Genomic DNA, 23,784 nt, shown 5'->3' with positions numbered 1-23,784 from the left:
TGTGCTAACGTAGATGAGGATAATGGGGTAACATAAGTTATAAGAGCTAATAAGTAGCCTGACCTAATGGGTCAATCAGTTTATAATCTTATGGAGTCCTGTGTGTGATTTTCCTTGGCATTTGCCGACTGTGGGGTACTGAGTGGGACAGAACCCCAACAAGTCAGCCCACATGTTACACATTCTCTCTGTCTTTGGTGTTCTGTCCCTGGATGCCAACTTCAAATTTCCATGAGAGAAACTGTTCTGGGATGTGCATTGACACCCTGTCCTGTAGGAAGACATTAGCAGTCACATTGCTACGTGTTTTATTATATTTCTAGTAGCTATTGATATCCATCTGCCCTCAAGTCCCGATCTTTGACTGCCAGTTTGCTGTATTTTCATCTTTTGTTTACATAATTTTGTCATTGCATTTATGTATATTTTATTTTAAAAAATCCAAAGCCCTCAAGGATTTTCTTCCTGGGATAAATCAGTTTTGTTTATTTGTCTTAAATACAATGTTTTTCTCTTTGTGTTTTCAATGCCACATTCTGCTCATGTATATTTTATGACTTATTTGCCTTAGCTATTTCAAACTACACCTCTGAAAAGAATTTCATAGTCAGAAGTGTGATTTTCTTCTGAGCTGTATTGGTTTTGTTAGCACACACTCTTGCTCCTGCTGTTGAGAATCCAATCTAGGTCCTCATGCATGCTAGCGAAGCACTGTCCTATTGAGCTATGCTCCAGTCCTCTTTGAAAGGGTTTGTTTGTTCTGGAGTCGTACCATCATATGAACTAAGTGGCTACAATTTTCTGGTTATAGTACTTCAGAATAAGTAGGAAACAAAACGCAGAATTTTGGCCACCTGTCCTCACAGATACTATAGGCTCCTGTGGTTTTCAGAAGGGCCTCAGATTGTTGACTCGCAATGCTTCTGTTGTCCTTTTAATTAAATAATAAACGGCTGGAAGATACCTGCGATCAATTACTACTTGAGAAAAGTATAGTTAAAATATTAGTACAGTGCCTGAGACATAGTGCCTGTTAAATAAGTGTTTTTATTAATATTTGCATTAATTTATTTTACTAAGCATTTATTCTCTATTTAATCGTATTCTAATCTTAAACTCTTCTATTCTTTTAAATGACCTTTGCAATAAACAGTGATCAGATGTTTTTGTTGTTTTTGCTCTGTGTCTCTGGTTTTCTTTGCTCTTCTTTATCTGATATTCATGGATCTTAAAATCTGGTTCTACTAGCCATATTCATTCATTCTTCTGTTCATTATTCTCTATCTCTTCCAAATATTATGGAGCCTCCCTAAGGCTAGGATCAAGTATTCTTTTGATTAGCCAATCCCTGTTCACTGTCGCTTTCAGGTCTCAGTGTTTTGAGTTTTAGGATTTTCCCTTCATTTTTGAATAAGACCCACAACTTACATCTGAACTTTAATTATTTGTATTATAAATAATTAGTACCTTTTTGGTGAGTCCTTCTAAAAAGCTGTGCACTGTTGTGAAAAAAATCTTTTAGTATACCATGAAGCTGTGTCTCTCTGAGTGGTTTAATCAAAAGCTAAATGGACAATAGCTAGGAAGGTTTTCCTGGCAAAAAGGATGCTGGGAAGAAGAAGAGGAACAACAGGAGACAGAAAGGAAGCTACATGGGCAATACAAAGTGAAGGTAACCGAACCACACAAAAGAACCTAGATTAAGAGATATGGATTAATTTGAGTTATAGGATCTAGTTAGAAACAAGCCTAAGCTATCAGCAGGGTTAGCATGATTAACAATAAGTCTCCATGTTGTGATTTGGGAGCTATCTGGTGGGACAGAGAAAGATATGCACAACATAGTATGTATTAGTATAGGACGATATCTTTGGTGGGTTTAGAGCGCTTTGTGACTGGAAAAACTCATAAAACTGAGCCTCCAACTATCACTATACACATCATTCAGGTGATGGGGAAACTCATTTAAACAAACCTACACAGATAGAAAGTTTATTACCTCTTGCAGAGTTTTCTGATAAATTTTAGACACTCGAAATTCATTTTTCACAGCACCATTTAAATATGAGTATTTATTATTTAATACATTAAAATTAAATATGCATACACTGGCATGGGCAAACCTGCCAGTACCTTTAAATCCTTCATGCAACAACATTCAAACCACTCAGGTATTTCTCCTGTGTTCAAGTAGAACCTGGCCTCTAACCTCAACATGATACAAAGAGAAACAGCAGAGATGTACTCCATGTAATAAAATAGGAGCTTAAGTGTTCAAAAATCACTTAGATAGCTAGAGTGGAAGATAATAGCATGCACACACAGACACACACACACACACACACACACACACACAAATGCCTTTGTGAATATTACCACAGAAACACAGTCTTGCAAAAAGTACACACGCACATACACACAGACACACACAGACACACACACACAGACACACACACACACAGAGAGAGAGAGAGAGAGAGAGAGAGATACTCACACACACCATAGAAAACCAGTAAACCTCATCAACAGGGAAAACGCCCCATTGCTTTAGTTAGTCTCTGTGCCTGTGGAATTTCCAGCGAACTGCAGTTCATCATTCCTCTAGCCTGTCCTGCTTATCCTTCTCCCAAAGATCATTACAAAGTGAGTTAATCTTTATTACATTAACATCACAGCTTGAACTGGGTAGGTTACCTCATTCAATATAATTTCAGAGTAAATGTTTTGCCGTGGAAATGATTGACACACAGCAGTCATTTTAAAAATAACTTGCAGGCGTCTCGTGATTCCTAACATGCCAGTTCTGGTTATTTGGACTCTTAAAATGGCTTTCAGACAGAATATGATTTTAAAGCATTGAAAAGAAACCTCCCACTCAGCACATTTGAGCGGCAAAAGCACCTCCAAAGAAATTTATAAATGTTTCAATCTTTTCTTTTCTAACATTGTTAAAAATGACTAAATGACAAGTGCAAATTTTCTGCCTTGTTCTCCAGAAGCACTGATCAGAAGCAGACTTGACTGACATTTCTTTGAAGAAAGAACAAAGAAGACAGGCAACTCAAATCATCTAAATCCCTGAATCTCACTGTCACAGTGATTGCCTGAACTTTAAAAAAGAAACAGGCCATTAATGGTGCAAAGTAAATAATTGTGTAGGCTCCAATATAACTACTTAGCAGCATGGCAGAATTATCTTGTCATAAGGAGAATATTTTTAAATTTCTAAAAAGAAGCACTGAAATCTCGATACTAAGAATGAAAACTGTGCCATCCAATATACTATACCTAGAATGATAATAACAAATGATTTTTCATTTTTGATAAGAATTTTATAAAGGAGATGTGGAACTTGTTCTCTTAATCTTCAGTGTCATAAACATATGTGTACCATGTAAAAATGACACATATTGTGAATCTAGATATTTCCACTCAAATAAGTCTTTTTTAATGGGCCATTTTCATTATAATCATTACTGTGATTGAGGTAGTAGATCATATGTAATCCCTTAATCTCTCCTAGTTTTTAAAAACATTTTATCTTACTGCTTTTTTAAGTTACTACAGTAAACTGAATTTATGAAAGGCAAGATAAAATTCTGGTGAATATAAGCTACTTGGCTGAAATTCTATCGTATACCGCAAGATCTGACAATTAACACTCACCACAATCAGAAAATGCCAGTCTTCTCCCATCTTATTACATACTACTGTAAAACACAAAATTTAGGCATACAGCATTTTATTCTTTTTTTTTAAGATAAATGATTATTTTAATTTTTGCTTTAAAACATATTTCCAGAATTTTCCAAAACAGATTACTGTTGTATGGGGGAGTGGACAGACAGACATCTTAAAACCAGTGGAGTGAAATGATAGGATTTCTTCATGGGGGGGGGGTCCTGTTTTACCCAAGTCAATTCCTAAAACTGGGCAGGAGACACAGGCCATGGATCCTCCACCCAGCCTCACATCCAGCCAGTGCCCACCCAGAACACGGGCACCGATTTGACTGGCATGTAGTCCGGTTGGATGCCTTCCTTCCAGTTCCCCAAGTGGTTGTCAGCAGGGTGAGAAGCGAGACTCAAATCAAGCCTGCACCCCAACTCACCTCCACGAGGATGAGACACCCCCTCACAGAGCTTCTGACGGTTTATATTATCTGTGCTGCAATAAAGCCTTTGATGTCAGGGCTCTGGTTCAGGTTTCCACGGCGACCTGGGAAAGACCTCACACCAGAGGTCCACTGAGGGTCTGTGAGTGGCACCTGACTGTGACCTGAGACTTCCTGTCTGGGTGAGGGCACAAAGACCAGGAGCTTCTGAACACCAAGGGCTGAGGGAAGGGCTGGATACTCATTGGTGTGACCTTCCAGGGCGGAAGAAATGGCTATCTCCAGGCTGTGGCGGAGCAACTGCCTGCCCTTCGTAGGCATCATGATCCTCGTGGCTGTGAGCCTCTGATGTTCTATGCGCTCCTCTGGAAGGCTGGCAACCTCGCCGACCTGCCTAACCTGAGAATCGGCTTCTACAACTTCTGTCTGTGGAAGGAGGACACTGGCTCCCTACAGTGCTACAACTTTCCTGAGCTGGAAGCGCTGGGGGTTCCTCAGGTTGGCCTAGCCCTGGCCAGGCTGGGTGTGTACGGAGCCCTGGTCCTCATGATCTTTGTCCCTCTGCCTCTCCTCCTTGCCCAGTGCAACGGCGATGAGGGAGAGCGGCAGCTGGCAGCGGGCTTCCTGGTGGCATCCTCCGTCCTGCTGGCCAGTGGACTGAGCCTCTTCCTCTCCTACGTGTGGAAGTGGGTCAGGCTCGCCTTGCTGGAGCCCAGCTTTCTAGCTCTGTGCTTAGCCCACGCCTTGCTCATCTTCCTGCTTATGGCTACCATTATGTTCCCTCCGCAGGAAAAGAAGGACAAGAGCAAGCGGGAGAGCTGTTAGTCCAGCCTAAAGGCTTATGGGATTGCAAGGGTTCAATTCCGACTGCGCACCCAGGAGGTGCCAGAGAACCTGTGACTGGGTGGGTCTTCTCAACCACCTTGTTTCATAGCTAATGCTGATCTCAAGCTCGGGCAGATGGAACCACCCACTGAACGGTAGGGCTGCAGTGTCAGGGAGCCCGGAGGCAGCACGGATGGCCGGCGTACTTGCTGCCTCTTAGTGTCCTTCCTTTCTCTGGAGGACTCGGAAACCACGCAGCTCATCAGCACAAGGATCCATGCTTTTGTCAGACAATCTGAACAGCTCAGGCAGGTAGGAGCCTGATTGTCAGAGGCCAGATTTCCAAGCTGGCTGGCAAAAGTGCCCAACAAGAACTCGGTGAAGGTTTACGGCGACAAACGGGATGGCCGGAAGAAACCGCTTTAACGTCAAGCCCTGCTGGCCAGCTTCTGTTCCTCTAGTGTGATGCCCCACACCAGAACTCCAGCCCCTGAGGTCCAGGAACAACCTCAAAGGGACTCCGCTAGGAAACACAGGGCACAAGAGAATCCTTGCTAACTTCGTGGGGTCCCCTGAACAGGCCCCTGGACCTGACGCCAGAGAGGAGCCAGCTGTCAAACCACGGTTGTGACCCAGGAAAGGAAATGCAAGATGTGCCATAGCCTGGACTGAATAACTGCACACCAACACACACCGCACCCCCAAAAGGCAGAAGTGCGGTCCTTATTACACCCAGGCGCATCATTATATAGTTTTCAATGTTTGTACAGCACAAAACCTATGAGTTCTTCATTCTGTGCTCATCAGAGCCACCGTGAATACAAAGAAACGTGGACTCTGGTGTGATCTTTTGTCCTCAGTGTCTCTTGTCCCCACCTCCCACGGGGGAGTCCCTGAGTGGCAGAGAGGGGACAGGTGGTAGAGAGGGCCTGTTTGGCTCCCCAGTCTGGGAGAACCCCCTGCCGTTAGTCTGGCAGGGAACTGTGGGCAGCCGCCAGGGTTTTGGGCTGGTGGGGGAAGTCGGTTGCTGGACTATGTCATGACGGAGATGTGCACAGGCTTCCTCCTTAGGGTGAGCTCTGGCTGCCCATCTGGAAGGCCAGCGTTCTCAGCAGCTATAACTTCGCTTCCAGCAAGTGAGCTCCTGACCTCATTTTTGCTGGTACTTGAATAAAACCCAGGGCTGGGATGCCAGACCCTCTGAGATAGAGGGCAGTGCAGGACGAGACTCTAATGGGATGCATTTGTGCATCCTGCAATATGTTCCCCCATTCAGAGAAGCCCCCCCCCCAAATGAAAGCCTCCTGGGACTGGAAGCAGGGAGCAAGGCCTGGTTTTCAATGGTAGCAGAGGTAGGCAGTATCCTGAGTTCTCAACAGACCCCACCGCACTCAGCAGAGAGTCCAGTGAACAGTTCACATCAACTGAAAAATATCTTCCTGACAGACTTTAACACATCTTCCTCCTCCTTTTCCTCCTGCGGGCTGCTGCTACAAGGCGAGTCAGCAGCTTCTGGCCCCCCGGGAAGGGCTCAGGTCTAGAGCAGGCGAGCTGCTCCCGCTGCCCTCTTCCTCACTGCTGCTCCCGGGGGAACTGGTGTGAGGAGATGCCGAGTAGGGAAGGGAGAGCTGCAGTCTATCAGCGGTCTCCAGAGACTGTGTTTCCTGTTTCCGGCCCTCAATCAGGATCCCCAGGGCCACATCAAGCATTTCAGCTTCGTTCATGCAGTACACGGTCTTCGTTGCAGGGGCCCTTGTTGCTGCTCCATCTTGCACAGCCGCTCTCCTCTTCCTTTTGGGTGTCTTCGCTGACAGCTCCCTCCGCTCATCCCCAGGGGCTGTCATCCACGAGGGAAGGACCCTCTTTTTGTTCTCTGATTTTGGGGTTTCCATGGCTATAGTTTTCCACACTCAGTGACTTGCTTCTCTGGGGCAGGACAAGAGTCACATTCTCCTGTCACACCGGGTTTATTTGTCCCCAATGGGTGCCAATCTTTGATGCCCAGAAGGCACACGCGGTGCTCTAGCCAGGAGCTGACCTCGCCGCTCCCTCTCACCCGCAGAGGGCGCAGAGCAGGGACCCGGGAACAGGACAGAGCAGGCGGGTCAACATTTTATTCTTTAGAAATCTATTTTGGGAGGGAGTAAGCAGGAACCAGAGAACTCTGCAGGTCTGGGTCACAAATCCGGAACCTCTGAAGAAAGAAGTAGGCCTGAACCAGGATGCCTACCAAAGCAGGCCCGAGGCAAAACCTCAGCAGAAAGAGCCCCAAACAAGCAATCTCTGTGGAAACAGGTCCAAACGATCACTGATATTGCAGAGGAAATCCCGAGAACACCAGCGACATCCAGGAGCATAGAGTGACCAACAGGGTGACTGGACCTGTGGCCGACCGCACCACAAGAGGCAATCATCTGAGCCATGGATCTACTGGCCCCTGGAAGACTGATCACCAGAGTCACAGACAGCCCCAACTACATCAATCACAGGAAAAGATGGGTAAGCAAGGTCAGAACACATGCAACACCACAAAGATCAACACGACACCAGTAAAAACTAGTGATCCTACAACAGCAAGACTTGAACGACCAAATATAGATGAAGCAGAAGAAAATGATCTGAAAATAACTTTCGGAGAATGTTTAATGACCTTAAAGAGGAAATGAAAAATTCCCTCAAAGAAATGAAAAAGACAAATAAAATATTGGAAGTCATCAACAAATTCCCTAAAGAAAACCAAGGAAAAGCAATCAAACATGTGAAAGAAACTATTCAAGACTTAAAAACTGAAATAGAGGCAATAAAGAAAGCACAAGTTGAGGAAATTATAGAAACAAAGAAACATGCAAAAATGACCAGGAACCACAAATGCAAACATAAAGAGCAGAATACTACAGATGAAAGAGAGAATTTCAAGCACTGAATATACAATAGAGGAAATAAACTCATCAGTCAAAGAAAACATTAAATCTAACAAAAGCTTAACACAAAATATCCAGGAAATATGGGACACCATTAAAAAACTAAACCTAAGAATAATAGGTACAGAAGAAAGAGAAGTTCAACTCAAAAGCACAGAAAATATATTTAACAAACTCACAGAAGAAAACTTTTCCAATCTAAAGAAAGATAAGCCTATGAAGATGCAAAAAGCTTACAGAACACCAAATAGACTGGATCCAAAACCAGTCCCCTTGCCACATAATAATCAAAACACTAAACATACAGAGTAAAAAAAGAATATTAAAATCTGCAAAGGAAAAAGGCCAAGTAACATATAAAGGCAGACCTATCAGAATATATATATGTTGATCATATGATCCTCCAGAATATTCATACCTTTATGAGTTAGTCAAAATTTAATTAGACTTAAAAGTTTGATTAATTTTGCTGAAATAATTTTAAAATTTAGACTCCTATCTTTTTATTTTTATTTATTTTAGCATTTACTACCAACTAGTACATGAATGACTTTTAGAGTTTATTGCTTATTTGATAGGGAGATAGTTTCTGTTTGCTTGTTGTCTGTTCTTTTAAAAAAAAGATATATATTAAAAAACAAAGCAAGCAAGGAAACAAAAAACCTTCATCAACTGTAATTCATTGGCAGTTACAATGAACTCCAAACACACTTTATATTATCAATATTTATAATTATTTTAAGATTAAATTAGTTTCTGATACCTATTAGAAATTCTTAAAGTTTCTGAATTTCAGGGTAATGGGTACCAGTTTGCTTCTTAAAGAGCCTGCATGAGAAGAAAGTTGAGAACCCTAAAGAGTCTTCCTAAGAAGAATGACAGTTACCATAGAGAGGTAAAACCAAGTCTTGAAGAACTTATCATCTTGGTCTATGTAATCCAGGAGAATTCATGGACAAGTTAACCTTTTGGCTCTGTCTTGAAGGGCAACAGTATATCGAACAGTAGCTATAGGGAAGAATACTTTCCCAGAAGGCTTAGATCAAAAGGGAGGTGGTGAAAATCAAGACTGAGTTCCAGGAAGACGATAGAATGTTCTACTATAGTAGAACTGAGAACTCGTGTTTTCTAAGATAGAAAGCATAAGGCACAAGTGACTAACAATAATTAAGAGCCTTCTTGGCCATTACAAAGAAATGCCAGTGAACACTATCACTAATTTGTAGCAAACTCTTTTGGCTTTGAAAAAACATTTAAAAATTATGCTCCTAGGGAGAAATTCAAGATTTGGTTATTTCTTTGAATGACTCTAATTTTGAAGCAAATCCTTTTAAAATATCCTGACAGTGACTATTGGTACCTTCCGTAGAGTGATTTACAATATCTGCTCCTGTGGCTTCATGATTTATAACCGGTAGACAATTTGCTTAGCCACAGATTTGAACTTTTTGGTCCCTGAACTTGTGACGATGCAATTTTCTAAAAATAGCTCTTACATTCTATGAGATTTGTATTTTTGCTGGACCTACCCTACTGTGTACTAAAACTATTTGACCTACGTTTAGAAGAATATTGTAATAACTAACATACTTGTCATGCAATCAACATTTGCAATCTAAGCTAATAGACAGATGTGACCTTAAACTATGTGTATCTTTTGCTGAAAGTAGCAAATGCAGAAGTTGAAAGCAACCTCCTCGAATCTCCAATAAAAGTTAAAAGTGACTGTTTATACTGGCTGATAAAAAATGAAGTTTGTTAACTGGGTCAGTTGGGGATGAGTTGGAGCCAGTGAATTCATCTCTTATAAAACTGTTAAAATTTTCTGTGAAGCATCCCATTCCTTTCTCATGTGATGCTTCCTGGACTGCACAATGATATAGTGTGAAGCCCTTTGTTAGGGTCTGGTAAAGAGAGACACCACTCAGACACAGACACACTAAAAACAGACACACAGGGATAGACACACCCAGGGCAAATGAACTAAGGACAACAGGAATCAGGCTAGCGCATACACTAGACAGACAGGACAGAAAACAGAGAGCATGAAGAAAAGAACTCAAATCTGGACTCAAGCTTGGTTTATCAACTCCAAGAAAAGGGACTTTTATTTTATTTTTTTCATTAATGTCACTCTGATGCATCAATGGTGACTTGGACTTAATCTCTAATCTGTTATATATTACATTTCACTAGTTTTATTCTCACATTTCAGTATCCTCATTCCGATGTGCTCATCCTCTCTACGTTTGACATATACGGTGAGATGGAGCTTAAGCATCCATTGTTACCTGATTCTTAGTTCTTATTGAGAATATTCTTAGTTTCTTCAATTCTAGAATTCTCCATGCCCTGAATCTGGTTCCTGTGCCTTGTCCTTTTCTTCTGTAATTTTGTAATCCTAAACTTGACTTGTTTGCAATCAAAGAACAGCATACTAACTGGTTGCTTAAAGAATATCCTCATGCTTATTTTGTACAATTGTTCATTCACTGATATTTCAAGCAATGACTATGTGCTCTGTACAGGCTAGGCACTTTCCAGGTGCTGAAGATGTGAAAAGGATTCTCGGTCCTGTTTCTCTAAAGCTTAGAATAGGATAGAAGATTCAAGTGCATCCATGATCTTATCTCTTGCCTCTTGTTTCTAGCTGTTTAGAAAAGTCAAACACGTATTTAAACATTTTTTTTTTGAGATTTTGTGTGATACAGAAGGAATTTATCTGAGGACTTTTTTAAACTAAAGAACAGACTTTAATGGATTAATTATATCTTAATTTTAAATAAAATCAGAACTATGAAATGCCAGTAAGTTAACACAGACTAATGTCTTGATGTCCAGACAAGTAGAAGAGCACATAATGTATGCTCTAACTACTGGAAATGATGCAGGCACAGACAAGGGGATGAAATTAAAACTATTTTGACAATCACTTCAAGTACAAGAAAACTGATCTGCCTCTTCTTATTTCTTTTTATTTTTTGTTAGATTGTGCCTTTTTTATTTTCTTAAAGCAACCATTGTTGCTGGAAAGAGGATTGAATGTGTGACATTGAGTAAACCTTTAACCGAAGACAGGAGCATTTTCAGGGACATGAAGAATGAGTGTTTTAATGGGCTTACAAATTAGGACATGTATTTCCAAACAGAAGAAATAGCAGGAAAAAGGTCGTTGGAATCATGAGATGTGGTGATGTGGTTGGCCTATGATAAGGAAGCAGCAGTAGGAGAAAATGAAAGTCACAAGGAAGAATGGGGCCTATGTGTCTTGAAGTGGACACTGAGGCTCATCTCTGAAAGTAAAGGGAGTATTCCCACAGGCTTTAATTCGTATGATGCCAGGAATAGTTTCATGCATCTCAGACACTTGCATAGCGGAAAATGATTTTATCACAGAATTAAAAAAAAATGAGCCATTAAGGAAAACAGGATCATGGAGAGAAGTGGAGATCGTCCTCAGAAGTGATGAGATAAACCGCGATCCTGTAGAAACAAAGTTTAGATTTTCTTTCACATGTGAATTCTGGGGACAAATGAAAGAAAAGTCGAAGGGAGACTATTAGATTCTATAAAGTGTTTCAGGGACGAAGAGAATAAATGTTGGTAATGGGTAAAGTAATACTATATTATCTTAAACACCTGTGTGGGAAAATTACAGTTAAACAGTATTCTATTTAGTCAATACACATTGTGAGCCCGAAGCACAATTAACAAAAACTCAGAGAGAGAAAAATTGGAGATCAACCTGAAGGTCAGAAAAGCAAAACAGCCAGTCACTATCTCTTATCTCTACCTCAGTCCAAAATGGCGATTCTGCCTCCAGGAATCTCAGAATGAGTCTGAGGCTGAGAGCTGTCTCCTCCCGTTTTATATTCGTCTCTAATTCTGGAATTGAAAGCATACACCACTGAAATTCAAGGGATGCACTGCCTGGTTTCTGTGGCAACTAGTATGGCTACTAGGATTAAAGGTGTATGTTACCACTACCTGGTCTGTAAAACTGTCCAGCAGGGCTGTTTTATTCTCTAATCTTCAAGCAAGCTTTATTTATTAAAATACAAATGAAATGCCACCACATGAGTCCATTTTAGTAGTTTATATGATAGAAACATCAAGGGCCTTAAGATTGCTGACAGAAAAACATTGTTTTTCATGTAAAATAGTCACAATTTCTCATGGATTACATCCTTGAAAAGGGGGAAAAGGAATAGGAAGATACTGCTGAGGTTTTTCTATTTAAAAACCAGATTGTCTGTTAACCAGAGTCAGGTAATGCATAGGAGACATGAAGACACAGTAGGGATGTAAAAATTGATTTTAAAAATGCTCATTCAGAGCTTTCTAAAAGCCCAGAGAATATTAGTGCCAGAAAGCTTTTGGTTTTGGAGGATAAAACTGGACAGAAGATGTAAAGCTGCATGCCATCATGAGAGAGAAAGAAATGAATAAAATCACCCAGGGATCTGTTTGAAGGACAGCAGACTAAACGTGTGTTCCCGAGGGACACGTGTGTCTCCAGGTTTCATTCTCTGCTATGTGTCACTCCAGAAAAAACCCTGTCTGGTTCTTTGAAACACAAAGTTGTACTGGGGACATTTATGCAAATAAGGACAAGCTAAAATCCTACAAAGGTGTGCAGAGAGCAGAAAACAGGCTCCGGTGCATTTCAGGAGGAGATATTTCACCACCTCTGTCTGCTGTTATTCCTTCACATCATACTGTTTCCACTTTTAGGAACTCGCTGACTCAAATTCCTCATATGGGACTCCGCTATGCACTTCCATGTCATGTCTACACTAGACAACAGCCTTCCTTCCCTCCATTCCCTCCCCCTTTTTGTCCTCCCTTTTTCCTTCATCTCATTGACTTTTCCAATGAACAAAATACTCAAACTCATAATATGTTCATGAGTGTAACTGAAATTGATTTAATCAGTTTTCTATGCCATTTGCAAACTTAGATAATTATTATAATTTAATATTCAAAAATTTGATCCAAACTTTGTAGTTATTACATATTCAACTTTTATTACTTACTATTCAAATGCTATATCTTTAAAATAATCATAATCATAATAATAATAATAGTAATAATAATACACTTAGAAGCCATTTGAAGATATTAAAACCACAAAAAATATAGAGTGATAATGTTCTGCTTCAAAAATAGTGCTTAGCTATAGAGAATGTCTTCTGCGTAGTATTTTAGATTTCCACTGATTTGAACTTTATTGGAACCGGCAACCCCATTTCTGTATCCAGAGGCAATGCCTTAGGCATTTCTTACTATTTTCATCATATTCACTGGAAAATATAAGTATATTTATCTTTAAAATGCTTAAAATTATTTGTGCCCACATTTGATCTAGTTTTGAGACTTTATCATCATGAGTATGGGTGGTGCTTATTTAAATTTCACATCTTAGATGTTTTGAGTGTTTTAATCCAGCATAGAAAATTGATAATTGCAAATAAATTATCTGCTTGCATGGTGTTTTATTCTTTATTTTCATGTGCCCCATTCCTTTTATTGTTTCTTGTGTTGCCCCGGATTTACCTCATTGTCTTATGCGTGGTATACAAGTGTTATATCTTTGAGAGGCACCCTCACTCCTCCTTTGTGAGTATGTGGAATATAAGCATGTGTGTGGTGTATCCAGGTGCATGTTGGGGATAGTGTTTGTGAAGGGCAGCACTCTTATATAATGTCTTTGAGACAGTGTCTTCATTGAACCTGGAGCTAGAGTTGAGGCTAGCTCTTCTTGTCTATTCTTAAAACACTGGGGAAGGAGTGTGCAGAGCTACATCTGACTTTTTACCTCAGTGATGGGCATTTGAACTCATGTTGTTATGCTTGAGTAGCTAGCACTCTTATATAATGAGCATTCTCCTTGCCTATCCCATTCTATACATTAGATTCAAACTGATAATTGAAATATGCATACACAGACACAGAAAAACTTTCCTTTTTTTCCAGTGGAAACCAAGTACTGGAACATTTGCCTTTGGATTTATAGATAAACAAAAAGAGTTGATTTCTATAAGAAGTCTTTCAAAATGCAATAGATGATTTGTGATTTTGTTTCTTATTCTTACCTAGCAAATTATATTTAAACTTGGGGCCTCTGAGGGTCATTGTGTTGGTAGAATTCACTTAGGACTTGAATAGGTTTGTTTTCTGTTTCGTGTGTAGCAGTCATTTTAGAGAGACAGAAGCAGAGGCAGATAGACAATATGGCTTCATTAATCTGTTTAATAAGGTACAGAGAATATTTTGGTAAAAGAAATATCAGTGGGCACACCTGTGAGGATTATATAGAGTGGATTAATTGAGGTGTGAAAACCCACTCTAAATGCTAGCAGGACTATTTCCTGAACTGGAGTCCTGGATTGAATAAAATGAGAAAGTAGAAGCATGCTCACTAATCTCTACTTCCTTTCTGCGAATCCAGTATGATCAGACTCCTCATGATCCTGTTGTTAGAACTTCCTCACTGTGGGGGACTGAATCCTTCAACTGTGAGCCAAACCAAATTACCCTTTCTCCCTTCAGTTGCTTTTGTTGGGACATTTTACTACAGCAATAAGTCATATAAGAAATGAGGTAGGTAACAGGAATAAACATTTTGAACAGCTAAAGCAAGCAGTAGATCAAGCTCAGATCCAAAAGTTGTGCAGTACACAACTACATTTGATTGACTAAACAAACTAAACAGTTGGGCAATTGTGTAAAAAGTGTCTTGAGAGAACAGCAGGTCATAAAGTAAGCATAAGAAATTGTTATTCCTGAAATAATCGTTGGAAACCAAGTCTGCAACAATTTGATTCACTGACTTTCATCACTTATTTTTCTTTTCTGAAAATAGCAATGGTTTAATCATTGTATGTAAATCATGACAAACTATATTAAAGCTCTCATAATGTTTCAAACCAGTTCTGAGACAAGATCCCAGATTGCAGCTATGAAGAGAAATGAAGGAGGAAGCACAGCTCCATTGTCATCCTCAGGAGCAGGAAGAGACCTAGGTTTTTAAGGAGTCTTGACTCAGACCCAACTGGGAATTGTGGCTTCAACACAGAGTAGTTTCAGGGTAAGTCAGTATGAAGAAATTGGTTTTGCTTGTTTTGGTGGGTTTTCATTGTTCTTTGTTTTTTTCTTTGCTTGTTTTATGTCCTACTTGAATATATTGAAAGCATAAGCATGGGAGTTAATAGAGAAAAGGATGCTCAGAAAGACACATGAGACAGAAATATTGCTTTGAATGTCGAAGAGAGGCTCCTGCTTCATCTCACCGAGTCTATAATTTCTTTGTAAAATGAATATTAAACAGATCTGATGTGGGGTTCCCCTCTCTATGCTGTGAATATGTTTTATTGCCATTGGTGAATAAAGAAGCTGCTTGGGTCTATGACAGGACAGAATATAGTCAGACTGGAAGAAATAGCGAGAGAGTAGGCAGAGTCAGGGGAGAAGTCATGTAGCCACCACAGAAGACAGATGCCAGGTGCCTGATAGAATCTTACTCGTAGGCTAGAACCATGTGGCAATGCAAAGATTAATAGAAATGTGTTAATTTAAGATATAAGAGTTAGCCAATAAGAAGCATGAGCTAATAGGCCAAGTAGTGTTGTAATAATATAGTTTCTCTGTGATTTTTTTTGGATCTGGGTGTCCAGGAAATAAACAAGTAGCCTCTGCCAACACTGACCAATCTAAATTTTGTGTAGGTGAAGTTTGTCTTTGGAGTCTAGCTGTTAGTTTCTGATCCCTTCTCTTAGAGTAGTCATCTATTCCTAAAATACATCAGGAATCTGATTATGCTTTTCTATTGTGAAATGGGCTTTTACCTACATTTGCTGTCTAGTAGGGGGAGCTTCCATATTTGTTCTTGGTTTTAACAACATCATTATCTTACATACTTTTGCATTTTACCTCTTTATGTAAAATACTGTTTCTATTTTCACATGCAATAGAATATAAATGATAGGGGAGTTCAGCCAATCACTTTCTGTTTGTGGGGGCATGTCGCCCTTAGGCTAAAGCTTGCCTATAAACCAGCAAGCACGCTCCCACTAGTTCTCTCTCACTTGGCTCCTGTGTCTGGATGGATTATTCGGATTCTGGTGTAAGCTGGTGTAAGTCTTACTTCTGTTTATTAAAGCTATACATTTTGTATTAAGATAGTCTGGGGACTTTTCATTACCAATCGCCCTGCGGCTTCATCTGGTGTCCAACGTGGGGCCTTTTTCCCTCCTTGTGGCGCGGGCCTAGCCACCTGAGCGCGCTCAGCACCTGGGGTCCATTGGCGGCCCCACGGCCTTTACCCTGACTAGCCAGTTCCTAGCTTAAGTGTGAACCATATTCACGCAGTTGCGGCTGAAACAGTAGGCAGCTATCTATAGCTTCCTTAGGTGCTCCATAAAGCCTGCACTGGATCCCAACTCCATTCAATAGAATCTGGGCGGGGACTTTCCGGCTTCTGCAAATACCTTGGAACTCGGGCAAGCAGCAGCGGCAGTGTATTCCCAGTGTATTCCCTGCAGCTCCAACTGAGTTTGGCTTGCACTGCTAGCCTGAAAGTAACCTCTGGATTTGAGTATATATATATTTCAGAATCTTTCCAGGTTGGCGCCATTGCCACGTGGATTCAGGTGCACCCCCACCACTTACTGGCAGGCAAGGGTCATTACAGGTATGATTTTTCTTTTCGGTTGAAAACAAATAAATAAATACAATTTCTTTTGATTGGACTTGTCAGAAAATATTACTATTCAAAAGTTCAATGGCCTTTTTAATTGCACCATGGAGGATATCCTCCATGAGGTTTCTGATATTCCTCTTCCTTGCTTATTTCTGGGACTTGTCGCTTTTCTGGTGTTTGGATATTTTATAAGGATGATGCAGTCCTTCCAGACTGAATCTGCAATGCTGAGGGCAGAGATTAAAACCTTAAGGACAATGCAGACTGACACCAACCTCCTCAAAAAAGAGTTTGGAGTTTTCAAGGAGGAGATTAGATCAGAGTTTGGAGTCCTCAAGGAGGGGACAACCAAAATGACTTGTAACCTCCAGTCCGTGACTGTAAGTGCTGAAACATGAGCTGAGAGGATTAAAACCATTGAATGTGAAAATTGGACTTTATCAAAAGGGTATGATAGATTAATTGACAGGATTTCCATACAAGAAGGCACAGTACATGCTATGCAGATTATGTCCAAGGAGGATATGGTGTCTCTGACGGACAAGCTCCATGCCTTAGAATCGTTAATGAAGGCTTAGGAGCATAATACTGGACAGGAAATTCAGGACTTACAGAAGGCAATGGTGAGCAGATTTAATAAATTTGAGGAAATTATAGACTCTGATAAACAGGAGCAAAAGGTAGAAAGGCAACATTTACCTCCGAAAACTCTGAGTCTACACAGAGTTATACCTGCCTTTCCAGTAATAGCATCAGAAAAGATAACTGGCTCCAAAAACCCTAAGGTCATTAAAGAACATACATGGGAGCCTATACGTATGAATGACCTGAAAGAATGGAAACAAGCAATTGTAAATTATGGACTACATTCATCCTTTGTTAGAGAGATGTTAAAATCCTGGGCTCTGAGCAGCAGGGCCACCCCTCAAGATTGGAACCAGCTTATGTCAGCTGTCTTGGAGAACGGACCTTTATGGCATTTCAAATGCCTATTCAAGCAAGAGGCCAAACTTTTACAACAACAAGAATCAGCGAAAGGAATTGAGGTTTCTCTAGATCAAATTCTAGGTGAAGGACTTTCCTCTGATCCTCAGGAACAAGCTCTTTATGATGAAAACATTTTATCCATATGTGCCACAGCGGCTCTTAGGGCCTGGACAGGATTCAAGACTCAGGTCAGAGAGTAGAATCATATATCAGGGTAAAACAGGGTCAGAGAGAACCCTTTAGTGACTTTTTAAAAAGACTAACTAAGGCTGTACAAATAGGGATACCTGATCCAGAAGCAAGAAATATAGTAATTGAGTCTTTGGCTTATGAGAATGCCAGCGTAGAATGCAAAAGGATCCTGGGGCCTTTAAAGATCAGATCAGCGCCTTTGGATGAATGGGTTTTACATACAATGAATGCTGATACATTTGATTATGGCAATGAAACATGGGTGCAAGAAGCAATTTCCAAAGGTAAAAGGAGACATCAGATTACAAAATGCTTTCATTGTGGCAAAATGGGACACATGAAAAGGGACTGCAGACAATGGAATTCCAGGAATAATGCCTCTTCTAGGAATAACAGGAATAGGAGGACTCAGCCTTTCAGGTTTATGTAGGAGAGATGGAAAGGGCAGGCCTTGGTCGAATGAGTGTAGGTCAACAAGAGATAAACAGGGCAACCTGTTGCCATCAAAAAACTCAATGGGGGAGCCTCACGCAGGCCCCCATGGCAAATGTGGTCCAGTCATTTCTAATCACTGCAGAGAACATGTCTCTTCAGGGAAATTAGAATGCCCCATGCCTGCTGCTAAAAGCAATAATGGCCTGAAGGATGAGTTAAATGTGGTGAATGAATCAAGAAATCTAAGACGACAGAGTAAACGTATATTCTGGCAGACTTCTATAAATGAACAAAGACCAAAGCTAAGAGTGTGTGTAAATGGCAAATTTATTACTGGCTTACTGGACACAGATGTGGATGTAAGTATCATTACTCCAGAATCTTGGCATCCACATTGGCCTCTTCAGGAGATAGATATTCAGTTCTTAGGAATTGGAACCGTTTCTCGAGTAAGACAAAGCATGAGATGGGCCAATTGTATAGGTGCAGATGGACAAATAGGAAAACTAAGGTCATATGTAGCCAATATTGCAGTGAATTTATGGGGCCATGACCTATTGCAGCAATGGAATACCCAAATTAACATTCATGCTGCTTCTAGAGCCTATATTTCTGAGGAAAATATTACAAGATATTACAGATGGCAGAAACTGGCCATTAGAGCTATACAAGAACACAACACAATTGATGGCTCTTCAGAGGTACCAACAGCCATGCCTCTACAATGGTTGACTGAGAAATCAATATGGTCTAAACAATGGCCTTTAGCTGAGGAAAAGTTACAGGCTTTAGAAAAACTGGTACAAGAGCAATTAGATGCTCGACATATAGAAGAATCTACCAGCCCATGGAATTCTCCTGTATTTGTTGTTAAGAAAAAATCTGGTAAATGGAGAATGGTGACAGATCTGAGAGCTATCAACAAGGTTATTCAACCAATGGGCCCTCTACAATCTGTAATCCCTCTGCTCTCCCTGTTACCAAAGGGATGACCTCTTCTAGTTATTGATCTGAAAGATTGTTTCTTCACTATACCTTTACAAGAAAAAGATAGAAAAAAGTTTGCCTTCACAGTGCCTACTTATAATAACTCTCAGCCTGCAAGGAGGTACCTGTGGACTATCCTCCTACAGGGAATGTTAACCTCTCCCACCCTGTACCAATATTTTGTAAGCCAACCATTAAAAATTATATGCAAACAATTTCCTAAGTCCATAATATTCCACTATATGGATGATATTTTGATCTCTGATCAAAACAAAGATACCTTAGAAAGGCTGTTTGAAGAAGTAAAAACAGTGTTACCTAAATGGGGATTGCAAATTGCTCCTTAAAAAATTCAGAGAGGAGATTCTGTTAATTATTTAGGTTATAAAATAGGTTTACAAAGAATTAAGAAACAAAAGGCACAAATCAGGAGAGACCGGTTATGAACTCTTAATGACTTTCAAAGATTATTAAGAGACATCTCCAGCCTACGACCGGCTGTTGGGATAACACCTGATCTAATAATTCATTTAAACAAAACCTTGGATGGTGATAAAGACTTAAACAATCCCAGAGAATTAACAGCTGAAGCAGAAAAAGAACTGACAATAGTTGAAGAAAAATTACAGGAGGCTCATGTGGACAGGGTAAATCCAAAGCTTAGTTGTATTCTCGTTATATTGCCTTCCAGAATGTCTCCTACAGGAATCTTGATGCAAAGAGATGATCCATTATTGGAATGGATCTTTTTGCCACACAAAGCAAGTAAAAAATTAAAAACTTATGTGGAAAAAGTCTCTGAATTGATTATAAAAGGAAAGTTGAGACTTCATCAATTAGCAGGTATAGACCCAGCAGAAATTATAGTGCCTTTCACTGCTGATGGGATAAAAAAGTTGTGGGAAGACAATGAACCATGGCAAAGAGCTTGTGCTAATTTTTTGGGAGAAATCAAAAACAATTACCCAAAAAGCAAGAGACTTAATTTTATAAAGAGAACTTCCTGGATCCTTCCTCGAATTGTCCGTGATGCTCCAATAACCGGAGCCCGTACATTTTATACTGATGCTAATAAATCAGGGAAAGCATGTTACAAATAAGAAGAATTGAGTAAAGTGGAAAAAAGTGCTTATGATTCTGTCCAGAAGGCAGAATTATATGCCATTTTTATGGTGCTTAGGGATTTTAAAGAACCTCTTAATATAATTACTGACTCACAATATGCAGAAAGAGCTGTCTTGCATATTGAAACTGCTGAATTTATATCTGATGATACAGAACTGACCTCATTGTTTATCTAGGTACAAGACATGATTAAGAATAGGCTTGACCCTATGCATATAACACACATTCGATCCCATACAGGTCTGCTTCTGCCAGGTCCTCTAGGACAAGGTAATGCAGATATCTATCAATTATTGATTGGTAGTGTGCTGCAGGCATCTTAATTTCATAAAAAAATATCATGTCAATAGCAAAGGCTTGATAAAAGAGTTTTCTATTACATGGCAACAAGCTAAGGAGATTGTAAAGAAATGCCCTACTTGCTCTTTTTATAACCAAACACCATTGCCTGCAGGGACTAATTCAAAATGTATTAAAAGGAATGAAATTTGGCAGATGGATGTGTTTCAATTTCCAGAATTTGGCAAATTAAAATATGTACATCACACCATTGACACGTATGCAGGTTATCAATGGGCAACTGCTTTAAGCTCAGAAAAAGCTGATTCAATAATCACTCATTTATTAGAAGTTATGGCCATCATGGGTATACCTACACAGATAAAGACAGATAATGGTCCAGCTTATGTTTCTAAGAAAATGAAACGATTTTTTGCTTATTATAATATTAAGCATGATACAGGTATACCATACAATCCTACAGGTCAAGCAGTTATAGAAAGATCAAATCGAACTATAAAAGATATGTTGAACAAACAGAAAGGGGTGGAAAATATCCCCAGGAATAGGTTGCATAATGCTTTATTAACCTTGAATTTTCTCAATGCTAATGAGAAGGGGACAACGGCTGCAGAAAGACATTGGATATTGAAAAGTCTGCTGAATTAAATCAACCAATTTATTTCAAGAATGTTTTGACCTCACAGTGGAAACTAGGAGATGTGCTGCGTTGGGGAAGGGGTTTTGCTCTTGTTTCCACAGGAGAGGAAAAATTGTGGATACCATCAAAATTAATAAAGGTTTGGTTTGAAGAGGAGAAGCCTCTCGAAAGAGATAAAGGATAACTCACTTACAAGGATAATAATCACACCAAAGGTAAGAGAAATATATAGGTTGGGGGCAGGGTTCTCTTCTTGTCTCCACAGGAGAACGCTCATTTTCAAAGGCTCCAAGGGACCCTGGATAATTGAATATAGAAACCACCTACGACCCAAAGAGGATCTACAATGAATCCAAATAGTTTAGGTAAGTATTACTATTTTTTTTAATATGTACTAATGTGCATTTATTTATAAATATGTAGAGCTGGTTTTGGAGTTGGACAATGGCTCAGTCCCTATTCATTTCCAAGCCTGTTGATAAGAGATATCCCAGATTTTCTGTCTCATGTCAAGAGCCAAGATACGGGACAGAATAACTACAATTGATAAATTTTCTTTGCCTTTCCCCATATCTGTTTCTATCTTTATTAATATTTATATATATATGTGTGTGTGTGTGTGTGTGTGTGTGTCTGTTTATGTCTGCTTAGATAATGTTTAAGTTTTCTATGTTAAACATTAAATTTTCCTGCAGTAATCTTTAAAGCTTCTAGGATGAAGATGGGGCCCCACAACACCAACTCCACCTCGTTACTATGACGTCCTAATGTTGATAGTGTTATTTTTTAGACCTGTTTTTTGGTACCAGCTACACAAAGCAGTTCCGGATGATGCACAATATTTGACAACACTCCGGCCAGAAGTCATCTAATTACTTAGAGACTATTTACAACTTTCTCACACCAAATGTTAATATGGGAATTTTACCATCAATTATTTTCATAGGACCCCCTAAGAGAAACATCGTGCCCATGACAGCTGGAAGCAATTTTAGAGGACGACGTCCCCTCTCCCAGTAGAATTTGCCCTCAGGTTTAGGGACATCAGGTTGGGGTTAGTTATACTTGATATAGAGATGAGAGAATGGGGGAGGTATTTTGTAAGCTCAGGGGTGTTTATCAAAAAAGAGAGGGGATTTATTGGGATAATAATATATTGGTGTTTGTGAGTTATTGTTTTTAGAAAATTGTATTGGTGTTGATTTTTGTACATTGATATATTGAATATTGTATGTGAGTATGCTTCTACCTCTATTTGTATTGATATATATATACATATATTTTCATTCCTACCTCTGATTAATATATTTATATAATGATATACATTGTTTACATTTGGAAGTCACTGTCCTCACTCATTGCACAGTTGTTCATTCTCTTAGTCTTCAAGTTAGATAGATAGAAATCCATAGTCATATATGTTTATTATATTTATATTTAGGCTAATCAGGTTATTTAGGTTCATAGAGATCATACTTAGTGTAGATAGTATAATCTTCAACCTCTTTGAAGAGCTGTGGAAAATGGCCTTTAATCTAACTCATAGTTCTATAGTAGTGAGACACAATTGCTCCTGGCATCACCGCTCTACTCCCGAGAGAATGTTGAGCACCAAAGACACTCCACATGGAGCTTGTCTTCTTCCTGGCAGAACTGGCTTTTGGGCAAAGAAAAGGCCCATACTTCGACCACTGACAGAATTACAGAAAATCCATAAATGGATAAAAGCAGGATTTTCTTATCTTGCCAAGACAGGGTAAGAGAGTCCTAAAAGGTTTCTTGCCTTTGAAAAATGACATGTCAGTTACATCAGGCCTTAGCCAAATTTGGTTGACTCAACATTGCAAAGGAGACTTTGGGTGATTGCCCAGGTATTCAGTTGTCTCTTCCATTCGTTGCACATTTCGGAAGTTTCCTGCTTGTACTTCTGGGCTGCTTGAGTAAAATTATTTTCCTTCTCAGATCTTTGATGGAGTTGAAGATTAGATAGTTGTAGTTACCATATACATTATTTAGATTCCCTGAAATAGAATGTTTAGTAGAATTTTTGTTATATGTTTCTTGCTTAACATTGTTTGTTGTTTGTAACTTTATATTTATTATTTACTTCTATTGTATATAGTTGTATTTGGTTTGGTTTTGTCTTATTTTAGAAAAAAGAGGGAGATGATAGGGGAGTTCAGCCAATCACATTCTGTTTTGGGGGCATGCCGCCCTTAGGCTAAAGCTTGCCTGTAAACCTAGAAAGTGCATTCCTGCTATACTCTCTCTCGCCCAGCTCCTGCATCTGGATGGATCATTTGGATTCTGGTGTAAGCTGGTGTAAGTCTTACTTCTGTTTATTAAAGCTGTATATTTTGTATTAAGATAATCTTGGGATTTTTCATTACCGATTGCCCTGCGGCTACAGCCAGTAGGCAGGCAGGAAGTATAGGCGGGTCGAGCAGACTAAGAAAATTCTGGGAAGAGGAAAGGCAGAGTCAGTCACCAATCAGGTACAGAGGAAGAAAGATGAAAATGTCACACTGATAAAAGGTACCAAGTAACGTGGCTAATC

At 39.7% G+C, this 23,784-nt stretch overlaps 2 protein-coding genes across 2 annotated transcripts; one reads left to right on the top strand and one right to left on the bottom strand.

Annotated features, from left to right (window-relative positions):
* The first annotated feature begins 3,992 nt into the window (after window positions 1–3,992).
* LOC148118779 (transmembrane protein 140-like) lies at window positions 3,993–5,753 on the top strand. The gene is given in 2 exon segments (XM_087899454.1): window positions 3,993–4,452; window positions 4,455–5,753. Coding segments are annotated over 2 exon segments (552 nt in total). The 5' UTR covers window positions 3,993–4,385; the 3' UTR covers window positions 4,940–5,753.
* Window positions 5,754–5,793: 40 nt separating this feature from the next.
* On the bottom strand, window positions 5,794–6,950 carry LOC125394015 (cell cycle regulator of non-homologous end joining). The gene is given in 2 exon segments (XM_048424713.3): window positions 5,794–6,458; window positions 6,460–6,950. Coding segments are annotated over 2 exon segments (471 nt in total). The 5' UTR covers window positions 6,832–6,950; the 3' UTR covers window positions 5,794–6,359.
* Between the last annotated feature and the right edge of the window lie 16,834 nt (window positions 6,951–23,784).

This window comes from Myodes glareolus, chromosome 20 (genome assembly GCF_982192425.1).
Source record: "Myodes glareolus chromosome 20, mMyoGla1.1, whole genome shotgun sequence".
Classification (NCBI taxonomy): Eukaryota; Metazoa; Chordata; class Mammalia; order Rodentia; family Cricetidae; genus Myodes; species Myodes glareolus.
The sequence above is the reverse complement of the archived record's forward strand: the minus strand, read 5'-3'. Positions and strand labels throughout refer to the sequence as shown.